Here is a 23,335-nt window from a genome sequence, read left to right as displayed (position 1 = left end):
TCTTAATTGATTTTGAATATCCAGGAGTCTGCAGAATTTGATTGCCACTAGGGAAAAAGCAGCCTCCCTAGTCACTTAAATTTATAATCTTGGAAGAAGCAATCCTATTTTCCTAGTAGACAATGCTACTTACAGTTCTCCTAAATTTTTTAATGAAGAAAATGTCTTCTCTGGAACAAAATCAATTTGATTTCTAGGCAGAAACCTGTAAGACATGGTGAGAGTCAGCACTGTTGGTTTGTGTCTACTGTAAGAACCAGTTCTCATTGGGAGATGCCACTGATCCGGGGGGTAATTCCATAAGGCCTCCTTTGAAATCTCAAAGTAAGGTGTGTTCTGGTGTGGAACGTAAAGCAGGAATTTCTCACCAAGGATATCCATGTGTTCTCTCTAGGAAATGCTGCCATAAGTAATTTGAGGTGCTGAGTGTGGTCTATGAAGCTGCATTTTGTTTGGAATCTGATTATTTCAGAAAGTGTTCATTTCCCAATATACACACACGGATGTCAAATTTGGAACCTGTTAATTAATTAGAGTAGGCTTTGAGAGAGAGGATCCTTGTGTAAGGCACATTCCTTAGGAAAAGGCCAGAAAGAACAAAGCTTAAACCAACCCCATAGCAGTTTCTGGGGCCACAAATGGATTTTAAATTGGGTGGTGGTGGGGAAGGCAGTGGTTTTACACTTCCTTTGTCTAGAAATGGAATTCTCCAAGATATACAGTAAAAAGAGGGCGTCTGCCTCTAACTGCCTTACAGAGGTGTTAACAAATGAGATCATGAGTGTGACAGTGATTCAAAAGCTACATGGGGCTATAAAACAGAAGGTGTCAATGGAATTTGTTTAGTTTACCAGTGTTCTCTGTACCAGTGTTCTCTGTCATTATCTATGAGAAAAGGAATAAACTCTTTGCATCTGCTGAGTGGGATAGCCCCTCTTTTCTCATTAAATATGCTAGTCTGCAATCTGATTGATAGATACGTAGCCTGGCAATAACCTTATCTCTTAGTTTGTTGAAAAACAGTGGTTAGACGACTACAAATGAATATACTCCAATTTTTCTTTTCCAACCACCTGTGCAACCATCAAACATTACTGCTTACCGCATGTGGAAAACTATGGTTAAAACCAAAGCAAAATTCTTGTGTTTTTACCAGGGCAAATATGCCATAGCCCATCCACTTGCATACCACCCCCCACACCCTTTGAAAAACGTAATCAGCAATCAGAATCACCAATCAGAATCTTTGGCAAACCAGAAGACATCAGATATTCTTCCCTTAAGAATAAAATTATTATGGGTGCCTGGGTGGCTCAGTTGGTTAAGCGACTGCCTTCGGCTCAGGTCATGATCCTGGAGTCCCGGGATCGAGTCCCGCATCGGGCTCCCTGCTCAGCGGGGAGTCTGCTTCTCCCTCTCCCGCTCCCCTCTCTTGTGCTCGCTCTCTCAAATAAATAAATAAAATCTTAAAAAAAAAATTAAAAAAAAAAAGAATAAAATTATTATTTTTTTCTTTAGAGAGAAAGAAGAGACATCAAGGGATAACTGTTCACTGGCAATAACAGCTAATTGTTGTAGAGCTAACCGTTTGCGCACATATTATCTCATTTCCTGAGTGATCACAGGGTTAGAGGCCAGCTCAGCTGAGAGGATGCATGGAAATGCTGATTGCCCTCAGCAAGAAGCAAAGCTGCTGGAGATCTAGAGGCTGGGCAGCTACACTGAAGGCTGGGACCCACCATCAAAACTGATAAATCTATGTGTGCGTTTTCTAGGACTGCAGTTTCAGACCAAGGCTGTAAACAAAACACTACTTTAAAATTCCTTGTCAGTATTTTCTTTTGACTTCCAAATCTACTGGGTTTCCCCTCTTTATTGATTTCCATTGTATACTTACAGCACCGTGAGTGAATTGCATGACAGAAAGGTGGACTTCCTAAGATGTTTTATCCCGTTGCCTTCCAAATCCCTAAAAGGCATGGAGGAGAAATATTTTTAATGTTTTTGCACAAATCACATGTCTACAGGCACTTTTTGTTGATATAACAGTTCTGAACTTTATTTTTTCCTCATTCCGATTTTTATGCTTTCTTCCTAATTATTGTAGGGTTAATAATATAATTAATATTATGCTTCTTTTCCCCTTCCAATTAATATTCAACTTAATAAAATTGAGGGAAAGGGCAGCCCAATATTTCATGAGTGTCTCTCTGTGCTAGATACCATGCTATTAATTATCATTATATTGCTACTATCATAGTGGTAACTACCATTTATTAGACTTCTATGGTGTCAGGTACTGTTCTGAGTGCATAACAGCATTCCTGCAAAGTTGGTATTATTTCTCCCCCTCCTCCCCACCCATTTAACATATTAGTAATGTGAGGCTCTTGGGAATTCACTTTATTTCTGGTCACACAGCTGGTAAATGGTAGAATTGACCTCCTAACCCAGATCTGTCTGTATCTAAAGCCTAGACACTAAACCATGGCATCATAGATCCTTATGTTCTCACATTCCACTGACATCACGTAGATACTTTCATCTCTATTTTGCTAAAGGAGAAACCCAAGCAAATTTATCTTCCAGATACTGAACACCAGAGTTAGGATATGTATCCATTTGCATGATGGAAAGTGACTACTCTTTCTTTTATTTTGTTTTTGTTTTTTGTTTGTTTTTGGTGCTGAAACCCAGAAACGAAATGACCGATCTCTCCACCATGCCTCTGAGATCCTGCCGCTGGGTGTATCCCTGCTCCAGTGTGGCTGGGACAGCCCTTCGCGTCACCTGGGGACTTCTTAGAAATGCAGACTCTCGGGCTCCACCCCAGTCCTTAGGACTGAGGTCTTTTTTTTTTTAATTCCACTATAGTTAACATACAGTATTATATTAGTTTCAGGTGTGCAATATAGTGATTCAACGCTTCCATACAACACCTGGTGCTCATCACAAGTGCCCTCCTTCATCCCCATCACCTAGTTTCCCCATCCCCCCACCAAGCCACTCTCTGGTAACCATCAGTTTGTTCTCAATAGTTAAGAGTTTGCTTCTTGGCTTCTCTCTCTCTCTCTCTTTTTCCTTGGCTCATTTGTTTTGTTTCTTAAATTGTACCTGTGAGTGAGATCATACGGTATTTTTCCTTCTCTGACTGATTTATCTCACTTAGCATGATATTCCATCCATGTCATTGCAAAGGAACTGCGGTCTTAACTAGTCCTCATGTTGTTTGCGATGCGTGCTGACACTGGAGAAGCACCGGCGGAATGATTACATCCTGCTGGTGATCCCTTATGGCAGTGGCATCCCACCATCAGGGAACCCCCCTTGGGAGCACTCTGACATTACCACTCCTAGCAGCACCAAGGAATGAGACAGAGGCAACTTTCCTGCCAAGTCTCCTAACTTCTTTTTATAGTCTGCTTCCTATAATCCTCCATATATATATGACAATAGCTATTTTGCTGCTTCTGAACATTTCTCACATTAACACTAAAATCACCAATCCTTTTGTCATTCCCTTTTAAGTTTCATTTTATAGCCATCCAGGTGATCTTGTAGGAACTCGATGTTTTTTTCAGCCTTAAAATACTGTGATTAAAATAATAAACACTATATTCTCTTAAAGGTCCAAATATGGGGCACCTGGGTGGCTCAGTCTTTAAGTGTCTGCCTTCAGCTCAGGTCATGATCCCAGGGTCCTGGGATTGAGCCCCACATCAGGCTCCCTGCTCGGCGGGAAGCCTGCTTCTCCCCCTCCCACTCTCCCTGCTTGTGTTCCTGCTCTCGCTATCTCTCTCTCTGTGAAATAAATAAATAAATAAATAAATAAATAAATAAATAAATAAATAATTTTTTTTTTTAAGATCCAGATATTGTTAAATGGAATGGGAATAAATGTTTTTACATTTCACAGGTATAACAGTAAAGAGTTGAGAGCATAGCCCTACTGATGGCAAGTGATGGAGGAGAAGCCTGGCCAGGGCAGTTTTTTTTTCCTTATGGGGTTTTTTTGGGTCTGACCTCTCAGTTCTCTGCCCTCTTGGTTTAAAGGCCCTTTTCCATGTGCAATCAGACTATCTTACTAACAACATATTTTCACTGGATGTCTACATTTTTCCCTAGTGTTTGAAGGAGCCTTGAGTGACCATGAGTATGCCAGAACCCAGGGTTTTGACAATGGTTCCCGATCTCCTCTTGGTTGCTGATGTCCATTTTGGGGAACAGGCCTGGGCCCTGATCTTTTTCTGCTACTTTCACCCTTTCCTGTTTGCTTCTCATTGTGCAGATGTGCTCATGTGTTTTCTAAGTTGTTTTTTCTCACCTATTCTTAACAAGTTTTATTCTCATGTTCAGACCATTATTTCCCTTTCGGCAGTGGCACATCTACGTAAGACCTCTATTGCCTTAAAAGTATTGTGGTAACAGGTATATAAATAATAAATAAATAAAGAAAGAAAGAAATAAAGAAATGTATGTCAGTAAATAAACACAAGGGCACCTAACAGTTGTAACAAGTAATTGTAAGGCTAGCTCAGAAAGGATCAAAAGCTGAGACACTACAGTTTTATCATCTTATGAGTATTGAGTCCCCTGATTTAACAATGAGGAGAGTTCCAGGGGGCAGTACAATCAGCATTTCACAGGGCAAGGGATGTCTGCGTGGGACAGTACAGCCTGTCTCAGGAGACTGTGAAGATGAAGGTGGCAGGAGTGGGGAGTAGTGGTAGTGAAGCCATTAAGTAAACCAACTAAGTGTTTAAACAAGTATTGGTTCAAAGTTAACAAGGAGTGGAAATGGTTTAGCACATTAGTTTCACAAAGGTTTTTGAGCAGTTATTATGTGCTGGTCATTGTACCAATGCTGGGATATAAATCCCAAGGGGGGTTTCTGCCCTAGTAGAATTTACAGAGCGGTAGGGGACAGACAAGTAAACCGATGGTTCTGTGATAGTGATAGCAAGACAGGTGTGCCGTGTAGGGACCAGGTGGCATGGTGGACGTCTGTCCATAGTGTAAATAAAGGAGGCAGAGAGGCAGGCAATAAAATTGACTGGCATGTCAGGGATGGCCTCCTGGAGGGGATGTTTAAGCTGACTTTTGAAGGAGATGTTGGAGTTAACCAAAAGAATAAAGGAGCAAGATTTTCTAATTGAAGGAATAATATGTGCCCGGGGAATTGATTATAGCAGTTTGGTGCATCTGGAAGGAAGACTCGTGAGGAGGAGGAGCAGGGTAGTAGACTATATGGAGGAAGAGATAGAAAATGGGGGGCCTTGGGTGCTCCAGGGGCAAGTCTGAATTTGACCTGCACACCCAGTGGAATTCTCAAAAGATTTTTAAACCAGGAAATAACATAATCGGATTTGGGTTTTGGAAAGATCACCAATGGGCTTTTTATGTAATCATGAATTAACTTCAGGTCTAGTTTCCTTAATCTGGATGAAGAACAAATTAGCTCCTAAATGCATACTCACATCCAGTTGAGATGAGGCATTTGGGCACACATCTGTTTGGGAAGGGCTTCTAAGTGGTTATTAACCATAGACCTTTACACAAAGAAGATGTTAATTAGAAACAAAATGATATGCCACTTTAAGAACAGCATTTTTACTATTTCCACAATTTGGAAACTTGCATGCTAAAATCAACACATCCGGATAAAGAATACAGACATAACTACCTCTTCAAAATGATCTCTAGATATGCGAACGGCACGGAAAAGGAGGCAGATGTCAAAGAAACTATGAACACAAAAGTATGATATATATAACCTGGGAATAAACATTGTACAGTTTAATTTTATGAGATGAAACAAAAGTATATATTGAGTAATAATTTTGAAGTTCATGGTAATTTTCCTTGTAAACTTCAAATTTGCAATCATTTCTAGCATCCTACATCCAGAGTTTTTTCTTAAGGGAAACATTAATCACTTACAGTATTAAAGGGCCACATCGCAAACTGCATTAAATCTAAGAAATGGTAGCAGGGGCTCTGGGGGAAAGAAAACAACCCATCAGCATGTTAAGCTGCACAATTAATTTATGATATTGTGGTCCCTTTTGACAGATGGAAAAATAATGATGCTATACGATCAACTATAAAGGAACATAATAATCCCCTGCTGATAAATCATTTCAGTGTATTAATAAACAGTGAGAACATAATTATGAGAACAGCTCTGTCGGTGGGACAAAGATTTTGGAATTTTTAGTGACTCTCGCTGGGCAAAGGCACATTTCCCTCTGTTAAAAATGTAGTCGGAGCTGAACTCCTGGGAGATTCTGATAGATTTAAATGTAGTTAGGAGATAAAAATGAATACTATCTTTGGTTAACCACTGCAAGTCAAACATGCCTTAGGATTAAAGGAAATTAAAGGAGATCAAAAAGCAATCAACCAGTAGGCTTAAAATATACCATGGCCAGGAAATCGCAACAGTAACTGTGGTTGGACATACAGGAAAGGTTTTGACTAATAAAAATGTTAGCAGGCTTGAGTTTTTTTAAAGCTCTTTTTTGTAAGCTAGTGTTAGATATCTGTTTTTGCAATTTATAGACGGATGTATTGAAGGTTAGATGAACACTTACAGGAAAAACAAGGACTTTAATCCAGTAAACAACCTCTGTGAAATTCTGGTTATTGGATTGTCATCTAGAATTCTGAAAAAAACATATCACAAACATTTCCAGCATCAGAGACATTTGTGAAATAAAACCAGGAAACAAGAAAAGGCCCATGACAATCATGTCTCCCCCAACACCTGCTCTCTTCCTTCCTGCCCTTCCACACTTGGCCCCCATCCTCTTCCCTGAGAGCCCCTCCTTCACCCTGGCTCTTTCCTCCAAATTCTTACCACCCCCCACCCCAGCCCTTATGGGCTCTGTCCTGATTGTTTTCTCTGCCTGCTTCCACCTCCCATTGGACTTCAAGATCTGAGTCATACGCTTCACCTCTGTATACTTGGGTCCAGCACAAGCTGAATTATTAATTAGCTGAATACAGGCTTGGTGAATGCTTTGACCTACTGATTGAAGAGTGAATGAGGAAAAAAAATTCTTAGGAAATCACAAATAGTTCTTTGGTCTCATGGTGTTTACATGATGCATTTAATAAGGTCTGCACAAACAAACTCATTAGGAGCTTTGAGGGTGAAAGAGTGAAATATTCATATATTCAAATAATCGTTTCTAATGATATATGGTATTTTCCTAGAAAGAAATAGACTAAAGGGAAATATGCCTTCTTTTTTCTTGTGCCTTTGAAACCAGGGGTCCCTGAGGGTAAGAGTTGAAGAAGAGAGTGACACTGGGCACCTACTATATGCCAGGAGCTCTGCATGTGGCAGTTTATACATGCCCTGTGATTTAACCTCACAACATTGTTCTTAGAAAGGAACTGTGATTATAGTTGACAGATGAGAAATTCGGAAAATTAAGAAAGTTGCCTGGAACATTAAGCATAGGACCATGGCATACACAGGATCTGGATGAAGTTCAAGTTCTGGCTTTTTCCATTAGGCCAGGCCAACCTATAGAAAATGGGCAAACTGACACATAGACCCTTCTAACTGCCTGACGTTCATTTTCCTGATGAAAACACAAACGCCTGATGTGAGAGTCCTCAGTATGGAGCTGGTGGCTCAGCCTGGAAAGTAATGAAACACCACAAACTACCATATTTTCAGACTTTTCTATGAATGTTCTGGAAATCAAAAAAGCCCTTAACTTGCTTTACTTTCTAGGTCAGGGGACATTTGAGAATGTCTGGAGACATTTTTGGTTGTCATAACTCTGGGAATCAGGACTACTGTCATCAACTGGGGTAGAGACCACAGGTGCTGCTAAACATCCCAAAATACACAAGAACACCCCCCTCATCAAAGAATTATCTGGATCAAATGCCAACAGAGCTGCGGTTGAGAAACGCTGGAATAGGTAAACACTGGCTGGACTCAGGAAACTTCCTGAAAAAGCATGGCACAGATTTCTTTGCACATAACTACCATTTGGCATGCCGTTATCTGAATTGCTTGGGTAAAGTGCTCCAGATTATGTGACAGTCAGAAAAATGAGTATAATAAACAAGATACATAAATAGATGGAAACGATAAGCATTGATGTATATCATCAAGACTGATCTTTTGAGGGGGAAGGAAAAACTAGACTACTTACAGCCAAGTTAGCTGATGTAAGTCTTTGAATACTCCGGGTCTGAGAGCTGTGATGCAGTTGTGGTTGAGATACCTATAAATAGCATGCGCAAGTCAATTAGGCAAACTCAATGCTCCATTTTAGTCACATATAATCAGAATATGAGCTGCTGCTGATGATTATGGAGTATGGACATCTGTCTCTGAAAGCACCCAACTGGATAAGAAGAGGGGAAGACATCAAGGAACAACTAGGAGATACAGATAACAAGCCTAGTGTGTGCAACACCAGGGCAAGGACCAGCAAAATGGCCAAAAGCAGTGTGTTGGACTATTATATTTTTTAAGAGTATAAGAGGAGGTTATTCTTGCTTTTGTCCTTTTTGGCGACATCCTTAGTAGACTAGCATTTTAAGAAAATATATAGGTAAATTAGCGAGGGTTAGAAAAAATAAAATGCTAAAATATTGTGGAAATGACCCAAACTTGAGAAGACAAGGTTAAGGAGAGCCTTTGTAACTGGTAAAACTAGGAATCTTTTAATAATTCTTTTAGCATAATAACTAATCTAAGTACTTCGTGATAACCGATTCCTCCCATTTCACTATAGCCAAGTTAAGCGTTCAGAAATGACCATTCTACCCTTCTAATCTTTACTTAAAATTGTACTCATAATTATAAAGAAGTTACTTACAATATTTGCAGGTTATGTAATCCAAAAAATGCTTCCCTGGAAATGTGTGTAATACAATTATGCTGAAGAAATCTGGTAGGAATAAGATAGAAGAGTCATGTGATTATGGTTTAGGTATTTTATCAAGTTGTTGAATGTGGTCTCCACTTCCTTCAACTAAAAGACACTTTGTGAAACTGGCTTATAAAGTCCCAAGTCCTATTTTTATGTTGAGCAGTAGAGGTGTTGCCCATGAGAGATGGCTGTGACCCTAGCCAATGCCCCCCCTGTCCCACTAGCACCCATGCAATGAGATTCGGACATCTCTGGTTTGCACCGCTGAGCTCGTGTGTGATGAGTTTGAGGAGCAAAGGGGTCTTGTTTTACAGTTTTCTTATCCTGACTTGCAAGAGATACGCCCCATGTGAGACCAACCAGTCTCACTGTTGAGCTTTATTTTTTTCAGCTCAGAGTTCCAACTTTAATTCCTCATTTCTCTTCATTCTATTCCCCTGGAAGAAGGAGAGGGCAAGTCTTATTCTTTTTTATTTTGAGATGCAGAGCAAGAAGTACAAAGGGAGTTAGTATGGTGCTCAAGGTCACAAATGGCATGAGTAGTTGAACCGGGGCTAGTACATCAACTTCAGCTCACAGGGTCATGATTTACTTAACCCCTGAAGCAATTTAGCAATAGAGTATTATTCAATAATATCTAAGTTGGGAGTATCTAAGTAAATAATTTCCATTTCCTGTGCTCATTATACAATGAGAGGTTAGCCTTGAATTCATATTTTCTAGAGGTATTTAGGAGCAGGAATTTTCCACTAATCATAGTAATTAATGACTACATAGTCTTTTGAATGACTTCCCTATCTCTTATTTTTATTTGCTTTGGTTCCTAAAATCTTGCACAACACCTTCTTAACTGTTATGATACTTCATTGCCAAACTATTCATAGAACATGTGCTCCTTTAGCATATGACTGTACTCTGAATTTTGTTACACTGTAACTATTCATTCTCTAGCAAAGGCATTATAGGTGTGCCAAGATATTAAAAACCTCAGCCATTCAGGTAGCTAGGTAAAGCGGAGATCAGTTCCCAGTTATCAGCGAACCCATCTATAACCCTAAGTGTTAAACAAATATTGTCATTTTCTCTGTGTACTACCGAGTGGAAAAGGCTGGTTCTACAGAGCACATGCATTACATCCATAGATACACAAAACATCAATTTCAATCCCACAAATAAACCTGAAACCTATGGAGACCTCATGTCTTTCCAACCCTCCTCCCCTGCACCATGTCTGTGAAGAGATGCTTCCCATTGCAGTATAAATGGTGCTTTTGGTTTTAAAGTTCTGCTATGAATAGGATGAATCCATACAGATCAATATCTGTTTTAGCATTTCAGAGCCCTTGAGTGATGTAATGAAAATTAAAATAATGAATTGTGTTACAACAATAAATGAAAACAGAAAAAGAATATAATACTATAATATAGGTATATTGAAGTTCCTCTTAAATATAAGATTTACCACCTAACTAGTGCGATTTATATTTTATTCAAGATAATGTATTCAAAAGTGGAATGCACATTTTACCTACATGCTCGCAAAATCTTGAAGAGATGGGCAGTCATAAATTTTGAATTTGACTCTGTGCTTTCAATCTGCATGACTCACTGGACATGTACAGCCTCTCTGCCTTCCCTGACGTGAGCTGAGAATCCAACTCCTTAAATAATGAAGAGCCTCTAGTCTTCTGGTTTGACTTCAGTTTGCTGGTACTCCACAGAGAACCAGAGTCCCAAGTCCCCTGTCTCAGACTTAGGCTAGTGAATTTTAACTTGATCCTGTAGTATCCCCTTTCTTCTTTGCAGGATAGAAGCTTGGTGAATATGAGGGGAAATTTGGAAACATGACAATTTGGCAAGTGGTGTCCTCTTTTTATTCAGAGCTGAGATATGAGCCAATTTAATACACTTTACATTGAATGGCTTTTTAAGAATAACTTACTGGTTCATGAATTCCTGCTGTTTCAGCTGTCAGGACTTTTCAAGCAGAAACGCCAGGAATTTATGTACCTGAAACTAAAGCAAATAAATGCTTTAATGACATGCATGTTTATAGGCTATTTTTTAATGCAACATTTTGTATTCATGAGCCAGGCAGACTCCTTGAGCTACATTTTGTTGCCAATGATTGCCTTGAACAAGAACCATGTTTAAGAAGGAATTTCTGATTTATATAAGGTTTATGTTACAATGGCAGGGAGAACTGCTGTTGGTTTCCATGGTAGTGGTGATAAAGTATTACAGTCAATGTTATAAATTATATTTTATTTCTCTGTAAGGTCATCTTAAATTTCTTCCTCCCAATATTAGAAATTCTTGATATTTTAAAAGATTATTAAAATGAGTAATCTGATCAATAGTAAAAGCATTCAGATAAGTTGAACAACATTTATTCATCTGGCAAATAAGATTTCATTTTGATTTATAAATTTATTTTTCTGGATGCCTAAATGACCTCAATCCACTGAATATTTAGAGCTTTCTAGACCACAATCTCACTCAAAGTTAGATTCAGTGATCTCTTAGGATATATCCCAGTGCAGAGAAGGATGAGTTTGGTGTTGGTTCTGGGCAAGATCACAGAACAGGCTGTTTAGGACACTGCCTATGAACGCCTCAAAGAGAAAGTGAACAGGGGACTACACGAGAATCAGGGCATGTCAGACCAACTTGATTTTTTTCTTTGAAAAACTGATCAGTCCGACACAAACATGTGGCTGACATTGCTTATAGGTCTACCAGGCATTGATCAAATGGTTTTATGATGGTTTTATGGACAAAATAAAGAACAATGCACATTATTTTAAGGATGATGATGAAGGGCTCAGGAAACAGTATTTGACGCTATCCTCTTCAATATTTTACTTCATGATACGGGGAAAGATGGTTCATCTAATTTTCATATGACAGAATGCTGGGAAGAATAGTAAATATGTTGAATTTTCCAAAAAGTTCTTCACAGTCTGATAAGAAAAGCTGACTCTAACAAGATGAAACAGAATAGGGATAATTTATGGACCCACCACTAGCTCTCAAATGCCAAGTGCACAAATGCAGGATGGAGTAGCCATCACTTAGCAGAAACACCTATGGCGCAAGATTGGGAATTTTAGAAGCATGATCACTGACAGTTAAGGGAATGAAGTAGCCACCAAAAAGCAAATGTAAGCTTAGGGCATATAGAGTTTAGAAAGGAAATGTTGCGAGCTTTCTCCTGCCCTGCTTTGGTCATATCACAGTGATAATATTACATTTATTCTAAATACCTCATGTAAAGCAAATGTAGGTGAACATATACAGATTAGAGTGACCAGAATGTTGATCAGATATGAAACCAGGTCCTTCTGGGAGAGAATTCTGCTTGAAGAGACTTGTGGAACATGCAGGGTAATAACAGCCAGCTTTAAATATCTACACTTATATGGAGGGCTGATTGGGTGTGTTCTGATCTGTTTCACGGAGTAAGTCTAATAAAGATGGGAAGCTTTAAAGATGATAGTAGAGCTAAGTGACAGGACAAAATTTATTAACATATTCTTTGAAATTTCTTTTCCTTAGCATGCCCTCATTCCCTTCCTGGCTTATTTTTCTCCATGGCCCTAATCAGTATCTAACACACTGTGTATTTTCAATTTTATTGTCTATCCTCCAACTTTGTACCTTAAGCTCCATGAAGAGAGGCCTTTTCTTGGTGTTGTTTACAACTGTATCCTCAGTATGTGGCACCTTGCACGTATCAACAAATATTTGTTGAAAGAATGAATGAACATGTGGTTTTCTCAGCTTTTACCCTCCTGATGAATGCTACCAAGGATTCTGGGGGTTGTCCATTCCCTGGACACCTTCTCCTGGGGATGGTTTGGGTTTTGCTATGGTTATTTGGGCTATTGTAATGCAGAATAGGGAAGGAGAAGGTAAGAGTAGGACAGGAGAAGGAAGGGCATGTCTGAGGCTGGGGGTTGGAGAAGGAGTGGCAGGAGCTGCTGAAGTGTGGGAGAAAAGGGGCTGGGGTACTCATGAGCTCATGAGCTGCTTTGTGATATTCGAGTAATGCTTATAAAGAACTTGAGTTATTTTCAAATCAAAGTTTGGTTAATGGACGTTTTCATCATATTCTGAGTCTGGATCATGCAGCTAAGCTTCCAAAGGACCACAATCAGAGGTCTGGCTTTGAGGCCAAGCTCTAATACTTGTCAGATGGCTGCCTTTGGGCAAACAAACCCTCTTCTCCAGAGTAGATACCCTCATTTCTAAAAGGATCTCATGATGTCTGCCCCCACCTCACAGATTTTGGGGATTCAAAGTCCAAATGAGAATTCCAAATGTTGGATTCTTTGTAAACTTTAAAAAGTGTTATATAAATATAAAGAATTGTGCAGTATTTTGCCTTCAATAGATAACTTAGTGAGTATTTATTTATTTATTTATTTAAGATTTTATTTATTTATTTGAGAGAGAGAGAATGAGAGACAGAGAGCACGAGAAGGAAGAGGGCAGAGGGGGAAGCAGATCCCCTGCTGAGCAGGGAGCCCGAAGTGGGACTCGATCCCGGGACTCCAGGATCATGACCTGAGCCGAAGGCAGTCGCTCAACCAACTGAGCCACCCAGGCGCCCCTTTAGTGAGTATTTATTGATGAGGGTCTCCTGATCTCTTTTCTCTCAGTCTCCGGGAGAATCAACCTGCCTAGAAAGCATCAAATAGCAGCTTGCATTGAGAAAGCCTCTGCTGGGTGATAATGTGGCACCTAGGTTTTCTCAGACAAAGTAGAAGTAAACATTTATTTGGAGAATTTTCCAGCTGCTCTGGGCAATTAGGGTTAATCTCTATTTTATTTCACTAGGAAAATTTGGGGCCTGAATTATCAAAAGGAGTGATTCCATATTCTTCCCTTAAGTGGGCTACCCGATACTACAAGAGATATTATTGACATAGATCAGTGGTCCGCAAAAGGACTTGGTCTGAGTAGTTGAAATTTAACTCTCCTTTGCTTGATCCTCTGGTGATCTCTCTGCCTTCTCAGAAGTCAACTTGTCCCAAATTAGAGGGAAAATGTACAGAAGGGAGTTCTGTATGGTCTAGGACAGTATGTGTTGGTAGAACATTCAATCTGATGCTAGAATGATTTTTTTCCATCTCTAGTTTCTGGTTATTGTAAAATAAACATTGCATTGGGCATCAGAAGATAGGGGTTCTAAATGTGGCTCTTCCACTTACTAGTTGTAGATCCTAGTTAAATCATTTAACCATTGCAGACTTTAGTTGCCTTGTGAATAATAAGAAGATTTAATTAAAAATTCATAAAATTTCTACGACTCTAGATCATAGAATTGAAACGTACTCTACAACATGAGCCTTTTTTCTTTCCTTTCTGCTAGTGCTATTTTATTTTTCCTCCCTTGAGCATTATTCAGGCAATTGCAAGCACAATACTGATTCATAGAATGAACATGTGGTGATTCTAAGAATTTCCAGTAAGATTAGCAGTTAGGATTTCCTCTCTGGAGGAATCTGGAAACCCAGAGTCCACGCACAGCTACTCCACGGTGGCAATTTCAACATGACCACATGCTCCAGGATGGTATTTACAGAGATGTAAGATGATATTTACAAAGGCTGTAATCAAACCCAGGCATGATTATCTCTGTTCACAGAAGATTCCACCTCACTCATGGACTTCCTTCAGTGACTTCTTTTCTTGTATGAGAAAATCTGTACCTAAATTCATGAACAGCATAGAATTGTTGATGGCATTTTAAACCAAATATGTCTGTCTAGTATAAGCCAAAGATCAGATTATTTTTATTCCTTTTAACGTATTTTACATTTCTAGATTTTAACATATTTCACATTTCTAGAAACCTTCTATGCTGAAGGCTGAAGGATAAAACAATATGATTGTACTGCCAAGGGGCCTTACAACATTACTTTGTTAATTTTTAAATCTAGTCTAATGATCATCTTGGCAAGTGTAGAAACTTGATCTTTTCATTATCCCATAGTGGCTGTGCTCAGAGGAACTGACATACGGTAACCAAACTCACAAGAGGTTGCATATTCTCAATTTCTTTATTTAAATAGGAGATAATCCAATTCCACCAATAGGAATGTTCTTATACCCTATCCAAGATAACTGCCCAGATACTTTAGTATGAATAATTTGGGAAGTTAATGCAGTCATCATAACGTTGCTTGGTGAGCAGGGAATCATGGCAAAAGATAGTTCATGCTAGTTATGGTGGAAATTGACAATCCATCCCTGTCCTCCAGTAGAGACTTCTCTAGGGATTATGTCTCCCAGATCCTGGTTTTCTTTCTTGGAAGATGGCATCTTGATACCATGTTTCTTGCTGACTACCATTTCTTCACTGCTGACTGTGCTCTATTTATTAACATTTTCTTTCCTCAGATATGCTAATATCACTGATTTCACTAAGATGGTGGTTTTGTTCCTATTATCCTGGGAGATAGGCTGTATCCTATCATTATGTGTTTTAAATGATCTGATCATTCTGGTCTATACTAACATTCCTCTTTAAATTAAAAAGTACATCTAGTGCCTCTGAACTACAATGTCATTTTCCAAATGATCTTGGAAAATCACATGGAACTATGTGTTTTCTTATTTAGATGCCTGATCTCAATTCCAATTTAGTTCTCTAAAAATAGTTTAAATAAAATCAATTCAGCTATTTTAAATTATGAAATGGAAAGATAATATGCTAGTTTTCAAAGCTTAATTTCCTAATCTTAATTACATTTGGAAAAATAAATTTCATGGAAAAGTTATCAAGTTTATATTTCATTTTACTTAAAAAGATAAAAGGCATCTTAAATAAAACATCACAAGGATTTCTTCATAAAAACACTACTAATAGCTACTTACATCTGTTTAAGTTCTGTGTATTTGATGAAAACTTTATCTGGAAGACTGTGAATTTTGTTTTTCTTAAGAGACCTAAAATAACAGGTAAAACAGACTTCATTACAGGTTTAATGACCAACGAAAGTTTTCCTAGAAAGTGCATGCTTAAAAACAGGATATTTAATGATACTCCATGCTGCTTAACACATATTTGAAAATGACCGTGGTAACTGAAAACTTCCTCATGGGAGAATGAGAAGTCCATAAAGCAAAATTAAGCAGTTTGCACACATTTGACAAGTCTGGTTAGTATCATAGACTAGAATGTCTATGGTGATTTAACATCTTTACTCTCTGGGTAATTTAACAAAATACAACAAACAAAACAACCCCCCCCCAAAAAAACCAACAGGAAATCCTAAGCAACTCGGGGCGCCTGGGTGGCTCAGACGGTTAAGCGTCTGCCTTCAGCTCAGGTGATGATCTCCAGGTCCTGGGATTGAGCCCGACATCAGGCTCCCTGCTCAGCAGGGAGTCTGTTTCTCCCTCTTCCTCTGACTCTCCCCACTGCTCCTGCTTTCTCTCTCTCTCTCTCTCTCTGTCTCAAATGAATAAATAAATAAAAAAAAAAAAGAAAATCCTAACCAACTCATGCATGGTCAAATTATAACATGATTGCAAATTCCTGAGGCTCTCAAAGCGTTTTTCCAAAGTACAGGAAAATTTGCACAGTGATAACACAGCTAGCTTCATGGATCTTTTATATCTTTGCAATCTTGGACAATTACTGCTATTTAAAATGAGATAGAATAAGCTAGTGGTCTTCCTTTTTATTTCCATTTTTAGTTGTACAGTACTGGCATTTTAGTAAAAACAATAGATCAGAAAGTAACTGAAATAAACACTCCAGACCACAGATATTTGTGAGTTAAATGATATTCAAGCTAATCTAACACTCAGTGTTTAAAACCTGTTTTCCTTGGAGAAGAATTCTCTAATGGCTGGTGGTTTAAAGGGAGCTTCTATTACTTTGCTAGTATACAAGTAACAAAACAGAACAAGGGGAGGTTAGATTAGACTACATTGTTTCCATATGATTTTACAGGCAAATATCAGCAAGATGCGAAGTCTACTCACAGTAATGTAATATTGCTGGAAATCAGTGGCACAGACTTTAAGCCGACATTTACACATTCCAATTCAGTTCCTTTGCAGTCACAGGGTTGTGGATACTGATTTAGAACTAGGGGGCAAAAGAGTAGTATTTCACTGGGAAAACAATACTTTTTTAAAATTATGACCTTATCTCTAATAAATGACATTGTTCTCTCTTCATCGAAAGTATAACATTTACACCTTCAGTGCACTAATTTGGGCCCATAATAAAAGCAAACAAGACTTCTCACCTAGCCAAATATAGACTAATGTGGTGTTTCATCTCAGTTCTAGCTTCCAGTGGTCATTTCAGAGGCACTTAATAAGTGATTAGAAAGAAACCACAGAAAGGTTTAAAAGGCAAAAAAGTGTATAGTGAAGCAAGATTAAGTTCTCTTCAATGAAAAACCTTACTATGATGGAGTAAATCTGTAATGGGTAAAATTGAGTCAATTTAATTGAATTGAATGACACAAAGAGGTTGCTCAATAAATGCTTGTTGATTAAAATTAAATTCCATTCTTTTTCCCCTTTCAAACTTCTGGAGCTGGGAGAAGAGAGGGACGCAGTTTCTGCTGTAGCCTCCATTGTGCCTTATTGAAATCAACTGAGTCAGATTCCCTCTTATTTTCGTTCTTTGTTTTTCATTACTATAAAGTTATAGTGGAAGATAAAAATTGTATAGATGCTATAAAGCGGAGAGAACCAAAGATCCATCTATCTGAAACATTCAGAAGAAAAATAAAACTTCAGATTTTACTGTGAAGAAACTTACATAATTATTAAGATAATGGCGTATAAAAGGAGTGAGAAATCTACAGAGGAACCAGGCCAAGTTGTCCCATGGGACAGATAATCACTGTGTGTGTGTGTGTGTGTGTGTGTGTGTGTGTGACAGAGAGAGAAAGAGGGAGAAGCGATATTTATGGAGCACTTGATTTTGCCTCTGATCCTATGGGTAATTGTTTTGATGGGAGCTAAGAACATGAGGATTATTTTCCAACTTTTGTATTTATTATTATTTATTTAAATCTTTATAAGTTCTTTCTAATTGCTTTGTTTCCTTTAAATCACTTTTATCCAAACTTTTTAAAATCAATGTCACTGAATTTTGGTAAGTTCAACAAACTTTTATTGAGTACCTGCTTAATTCAAAAGATGCATTCTAGTGTATAAAATTCTGGAAAATATTCTATGTTGTTTATAAGTTTATGCTAATTAGCTCAACTTCTTAAAGATAAGTTCAGAATGTTTACTTCAATGTTTATTGACATCAAAAATAGTGGTTATATTATTAGATTGAAAACCTGGGGTTTGAAACTCTTATTTACCAGTAAAAGAATCCCATGTAGTCCAAGCTGAGCCTGTTGTCTAAATGAGCAATGTGAACATAGACCCCTCACCTACAAGTTAATCATACCCACAGGCTCTGTATTCTTCTTCAGGAATGCTTCTTGCATCTCTATCTTAACTTTTCTCACTGACATTTTCTGGTTTTAGATTATGAGTATTAATCTGAAGTATTGCAGGAAACATAATGATCAGTATCTCTTTCACTGTACTTTCTCCTCAGCCTTGACAAGGTTGACATTTGGGGAGGCCCATTCTCCACTGTGGGGGGCTGTCCTATACATTATAGGATGCACAACAGCATCCTTGTCCTCTACACACTAGATGCCAGTAGCAACCCATCAGTTGTGAAAACCCAAATGTCTCCAGACAATTGTCAAATGTTCTCTGGGGGCAAAAGTTGCCCAGGGCTGAGGACCATTGTTCTAATCCATTCTCTATAATTTTGGTGGAAGAATCAGTCTCACAAACGCTCCTTATCATATGCTTCTTCCTCTTCATTAAAAGAAAATAAACCCACAATTTTGGTGGGTGGTTGTCCACCGTGTACAGCAGTGATCTCCACAATGGGATGTGTACAAGATGACTTATTGTGGTTCAGGAAGAAACTATTAGAACTTTCAGTTATATTTATTTTTAATCTTTTAATTTCTAATTTTTATATATGATGCTCCTGTGTATGTATAGTAAAGCACATAATAAGTGGTGATTATAAACTGGTATTATAAAGTGCATAATATAATATTAATATAGTGTTAAATATATATGCATTATATATACATAATAATATACATATATAATTGTATATGCACCTACATAATTGTGCCTATGTATACATTATACACATGTATGTAATATAGGTATGTATAAAGACATGATTCTATCTACAGAGTAGAGGCCAATGTCCAAGGTGTGCCCCCAAAACCCCTTATGGGCTGGCCTCATCTTCTAGGTCCAGCTCCTCTGCTCCAGGCACTCAGAACCACTGGGAAAAAAGGCATTGGGAGCTGCTCTGCACCTTCCTACCTCAGCGTTTGGCAGATCTTGCTTCCCTGCTTGTCCTGTTACCTCCTCCCATTTCCTCATCCAGGGACTTCTAAGTCCATCTCAATGTCATCTTCTCTGTGGTTCTTTCCCCACCCCTGGCAGAGCCTTCATTTCTTCCAACGGGCTTCCGCATTCCCTTGTGCAGACATCATTCCCCCAGTTTAGCACTATATTGTACCTTCCCTGCTTCCATCAGGATTTGTCTTTCTTGCTACAGTGTGAAGTGTTTGTGAGTTGGGGCCACATCTTTCTTATCATTGTACTCTCAGTCCCTAACATAGGGGCTGGAAAGTAGTTGGTGTTCAATATCTTTATTGAAGAAAGTAATTAAAGGGAAAAAGATCTTTATTATTTGTCATAATTATTCAATATCTATGTATTCTTGCAATCATAGGCTAATACATAAAATGAGCATGAATGGAGTATACTGTTTTCTTCCATCTCTTCAGTCCCATGGCAGACAACAGACCAGTTGACCATTGAAATACATTGAACTGAAATTGAAATTCCAAAGGGAGTTTATCACACCACCCATATAAATCCATGCACTGCAAATCATGTTGCTCGCAAAGCTGATACTGAGTCTTTGAATCAATACCACTTACAGCACTCCTGTGTTAATGCCACATTATTAGCATTTCCATGGACTGTGCCAAATATGGTCGCCCATCCACTAGTGTCTCCTGTGAAATGGTGATGAATATGTGTCAGTTATTCTATAAATCAAATATCAAATTACAAAACAAAAGTATAAAAAATTGATAATGAAATCAATTAAAAATTTGTTTAAGTAATTGAATGATAACATAGATGGTAAGGGAGAAAAAGCTAGGCAAACATCTGGAGTTTTCCCCTTTTTTGCAGTTACAAATATTTCAAATGTATGTATCAGAAGATATATAATGGAACTAGATAATTATTTGACATACATACATGCATCTTGAAAAATATTACTTGTTTCTAATGCTGACAGTTTACATGTTTCGTCTTTAATTTTGAGGTCCTCAGAAGAGAATACAATCTGAATTGTTTTGTCATATGCATATTGCTGCATATGTATGTGTAGATCCATACTTGATAGATGTAATGACTGTTAATAAAATATGTGTCACCTGCTCTTCTTCATAAAGCAAAAGCAAAGTTCCTTTTAATAAAGACTATCTAGTCCTATAGAGTGAAATCATATTTTCTCAGTTTGTCAGAGGACATAACCAGCTTATTTGCCAAATTTCCTTCTCCTTTTCTGCAAGAAAATTCTATTCTTTTTAAAAAAGAGGCCTGATTCTGAAATATCATTACTTTAATATATGCTATTAAAATGGTGAGATACATGTTATAATGTAAGATACTGAAGTTTGTTTACAAATAGAAAAGTAAATTTAGATAGTTGCCCACAAGTCCCCTTTGATCCCTGAAACCTTTAACTTGTTTCTATTTCTTATTAATACCCACAATGGTTTTTAAAATAATTCTATTTGATGCCTTTACAAAAATTATTTTTAATTTGCATTCAGAACATCCTCATGAGGCAGATAAACATGAAGGGTCTCTGATTCCCACACAGTGAAGAGGAAATGCCAAGCATTTGATTGACTTGCCCATTGACATCCAGACAGCTGCCCTCATCACTGAGCAGTGAATGGGCACCTACGATGTACTCTACTGTCTTAGCTCTGGTGACACCAAAGCAAATAAGACACAAAGAACTCTTCTCAAGAAGTTCGCGTCTAGTGGAAGAAGTACAGTGAAAAGACAAGGCAGCCCTTAGTACAACCATATAGGTACAGCTGTGATGCTGTGGAAACAGAGAGAAAAGGTGCTTATCTTAGACTGGTGAGAGAGCTTTAGGACAGGGAATTGGGGCCAGGGAAGCCAAGCTTCTCAGGTGAAAAGGGGACCTGAACTGAATCCCAAAGAATGTGCATGAATGATCCACAGGAGGTGAGGGCAGAAGTTTCTGTGAGAGGGAAGCATGCATGAATAACAGGGGCAGAAAAGCAGATTCTAGAGACAGATGCCTGGCATTCCTGGACGATGTTGTCTCACTTTGATTGCTAGTTGGGCAGAGCCAAGGAATGGCAGTTCAGTGTGGTAGAACACAAATAGGATTCTTTCAGATTCAGGAGATCTGTGTTTTAGGGCTACTCGCTCATTAGCTAGACATGTCAACTTGGCATCAGCTTCTTCAAGTAAAAATATACATGTTATATTAGACAATATATACACTCCAAACATACAGACCTGAAATGGCCTGTAAGAGTTTTGGTGATCTGGCCTCTGCTTACCTCCTCACCTTCTATATCCTTGTTCACTCCGATCAAGCCATTCTGGTTTTCTGTCCCACAAACACATTTTCTTATTTCATTGAGCCTCAGGGCTTTTACACTTGCTGTTTCTTTTGCCTGCAACTCTGTTCCTCTACGGTTTTTCATGGTTTGGTTCTCAATTCAAATGTTATTATCTCAGAGAGGTTTTCTCTGGTTGCATCTTTAAAATAACCCCCCCTTCAGGTCACTTTCTATCCCATCATCTTGTTTTCTATTCTTTCTGGCATTTATCACTTTCTGCAATATTTAGTATTTAAATAAATATTAATACTTAAATACATTTTATTTTTTTATGTACAGGTTTCTTGTCCTCCTTGTTCACATGGCCCACATGAACTCCATGAGGATAAGACCTCCTCTCCTTTGAGCCTACTGTGGGTGGGTGAGTTGAAGAGCCCCTGGCACAACATAGGTCTGTTCAATGAATCAGTTCTCTAGGCAGAGCCCATTCACACTTTATGAAATGTATTCCTGCAGCTGAACCAAATTACCAAGCCAAAAAGAGGTAGTCATAGGAAGACATTTAAAATTAGAATATGGGCATCCAAGTAGATTTCAAAATATGACTTCAGTTTTTATCAATTTTATATTTCTGGTTTAAGCAACTCCTACCTGTGAAAATTCTGGTCATCATCACAAATTAATTGGGAGAAATTATTTGTGTTATAATAGGATTCCCTATAGAATACCAAATCATCTCTTCCCTTTCATGATAATTATTATTTGGTTCAAGCACAGTTTGAGGGCATTCACAAGGGGAGGTGGGCATTTGGAGCTGAGTGGGGGGACTCACCACAGTTGTCCTCGTCAGCCCCATTCCCGCAGTCATCCACACCATCACAGTGAAAAGCACGGGGTAAGCACTTGGTAAGATTCCCACAGGGAAAGTATCCTTTTTGGCAAAAAGGAGTACTGCCCTCAGTCAGTAGAAAATCTATGTGAAAGAGGGGACAGAAATCTCTTGTAATAGAAAGAAAGTGTTAATATGGCTAAACTTTTTCATGGCATCCCTTTTAATTTTCATAAGAACTCTATGAGTTGAGTTTGGTGTCATTCATAGCACACAATTTCTTTGAATAATATTCTTAATTATAACATTCTAAACAATCACGGTCATATCTAACACCAGCTATACCAACAATGGGATCAAGGTTCATTTTGAACTAATTTCAGGAAGGCAATAGTAAACAAAACCAAAGTAATTGTCTTACTTTTGTGTGAAATCAAAAAACTGTCCATTCTTGGAAACAGAAAGGTAAAGCCATGAGCTAACAGAATTAAATAGATGGATTTATTTACTTATTGACCCTTTATGAGAAGGATTTGAGGTGACATAATAAAAATACATATGCAAAAGGACAGTTCAAGTGTGAATTAGAGAGAAATCTAGAACCACATTTGTTTTTTGTTTTTTTTATTCTTATGTTAATCCCCATACATTACATCATTAGTTTTAGATGAAGTGTTCCATGATTCATTGTTTGTGCATAACACCCAGTGCTCCATGCAGAATGTGCCCTCCTCAAAACCCACCACCAGGCTAACCCATCCTCCCACCCGCCTCCCCTCTAGAACCCTCAGTTTGTTTTTCAGAGTCCATCGTCTCTCATGGTAGAACCACATTTGAATAAGGAGAGATAATAGTAAGAACACCTAACACTCATTGAGCTTACTGTGTCCCAGGCGATT

At 38.3% G+C, this 23,335-nt stretch overlaps 1 protein-coding gene across 1 annotated transcript in view; it reads right to left on the bottom strand.

Annotated features, from left to right (window-relative positions):
* Positions 1-22,885, bottom strand: part of RXFP2 (relaxin family peptide receptor 2) — a 41,128-nt gene extending 18,243 nt beyond the window's left edge. Inside the window, exons 1-11 of the mRNA XM_081815496.1 lie at positions 22,858-22,885; positions 22,440-22,604; positions 19,925-20,002; positions 16,905-17,010; positions 15,789-15,860; positions 8,850-8,921; positions 8,178-8,249; positions 6,594-6,665; positions 5,478-5,549; positions 1,898-1,969; positions 134-205 (exon numbers count right to left, since the gene is read on the bottom strand). Of these exons, the coding sequence (XP_081671622.1) occupies positions 134-205; positions 1,898-1,969; positions 5,478-5,549; positions 6,594-6,665; positions 8,178-8,249; positions 8,850-8,921; positions 15,789-15,860; positions 16,905-17,010; positions 19,925-20,002; positions 22,440-22,604; positions 22,858-22,885 (881 nt within the window). The remainder of the gene's footprint in view (positions 1-133; positions 206-1,897; positions 1,970-5,477; positions 5,550-6,593; positions 6,666-8,177; positions 8,250-8,849; positions 8,922-15,788; positions 15,861-16,904; positions 17,011-19,924; positions 20,003-22,439; positions 22,605-22,857) is intronic.
* Between the last annotated feature and the right edge of the window lie 450 nt (positions 22,886-23,335).

The sequence above is a fragment of the Leptonychotes weddellii genome, chromosome 3, assembly GCF_054177405.1.
Source record: "Leptonychotes weddellii isolate Sample4059 chromosome 3, ASM5417740v2, whole genome shotgun sequence".
Taxonomy (NCBI): Eukaryota; Metazoa; Chordata; class Mammalia; order Carnivora; family Phocidae; genus Leptonychotes; species Leptonychotes weddellii.
Note: the sequence above shows the minus strand (reverse complement) of the source record. Positions and strands in the feature narration are given on the sequence as shown.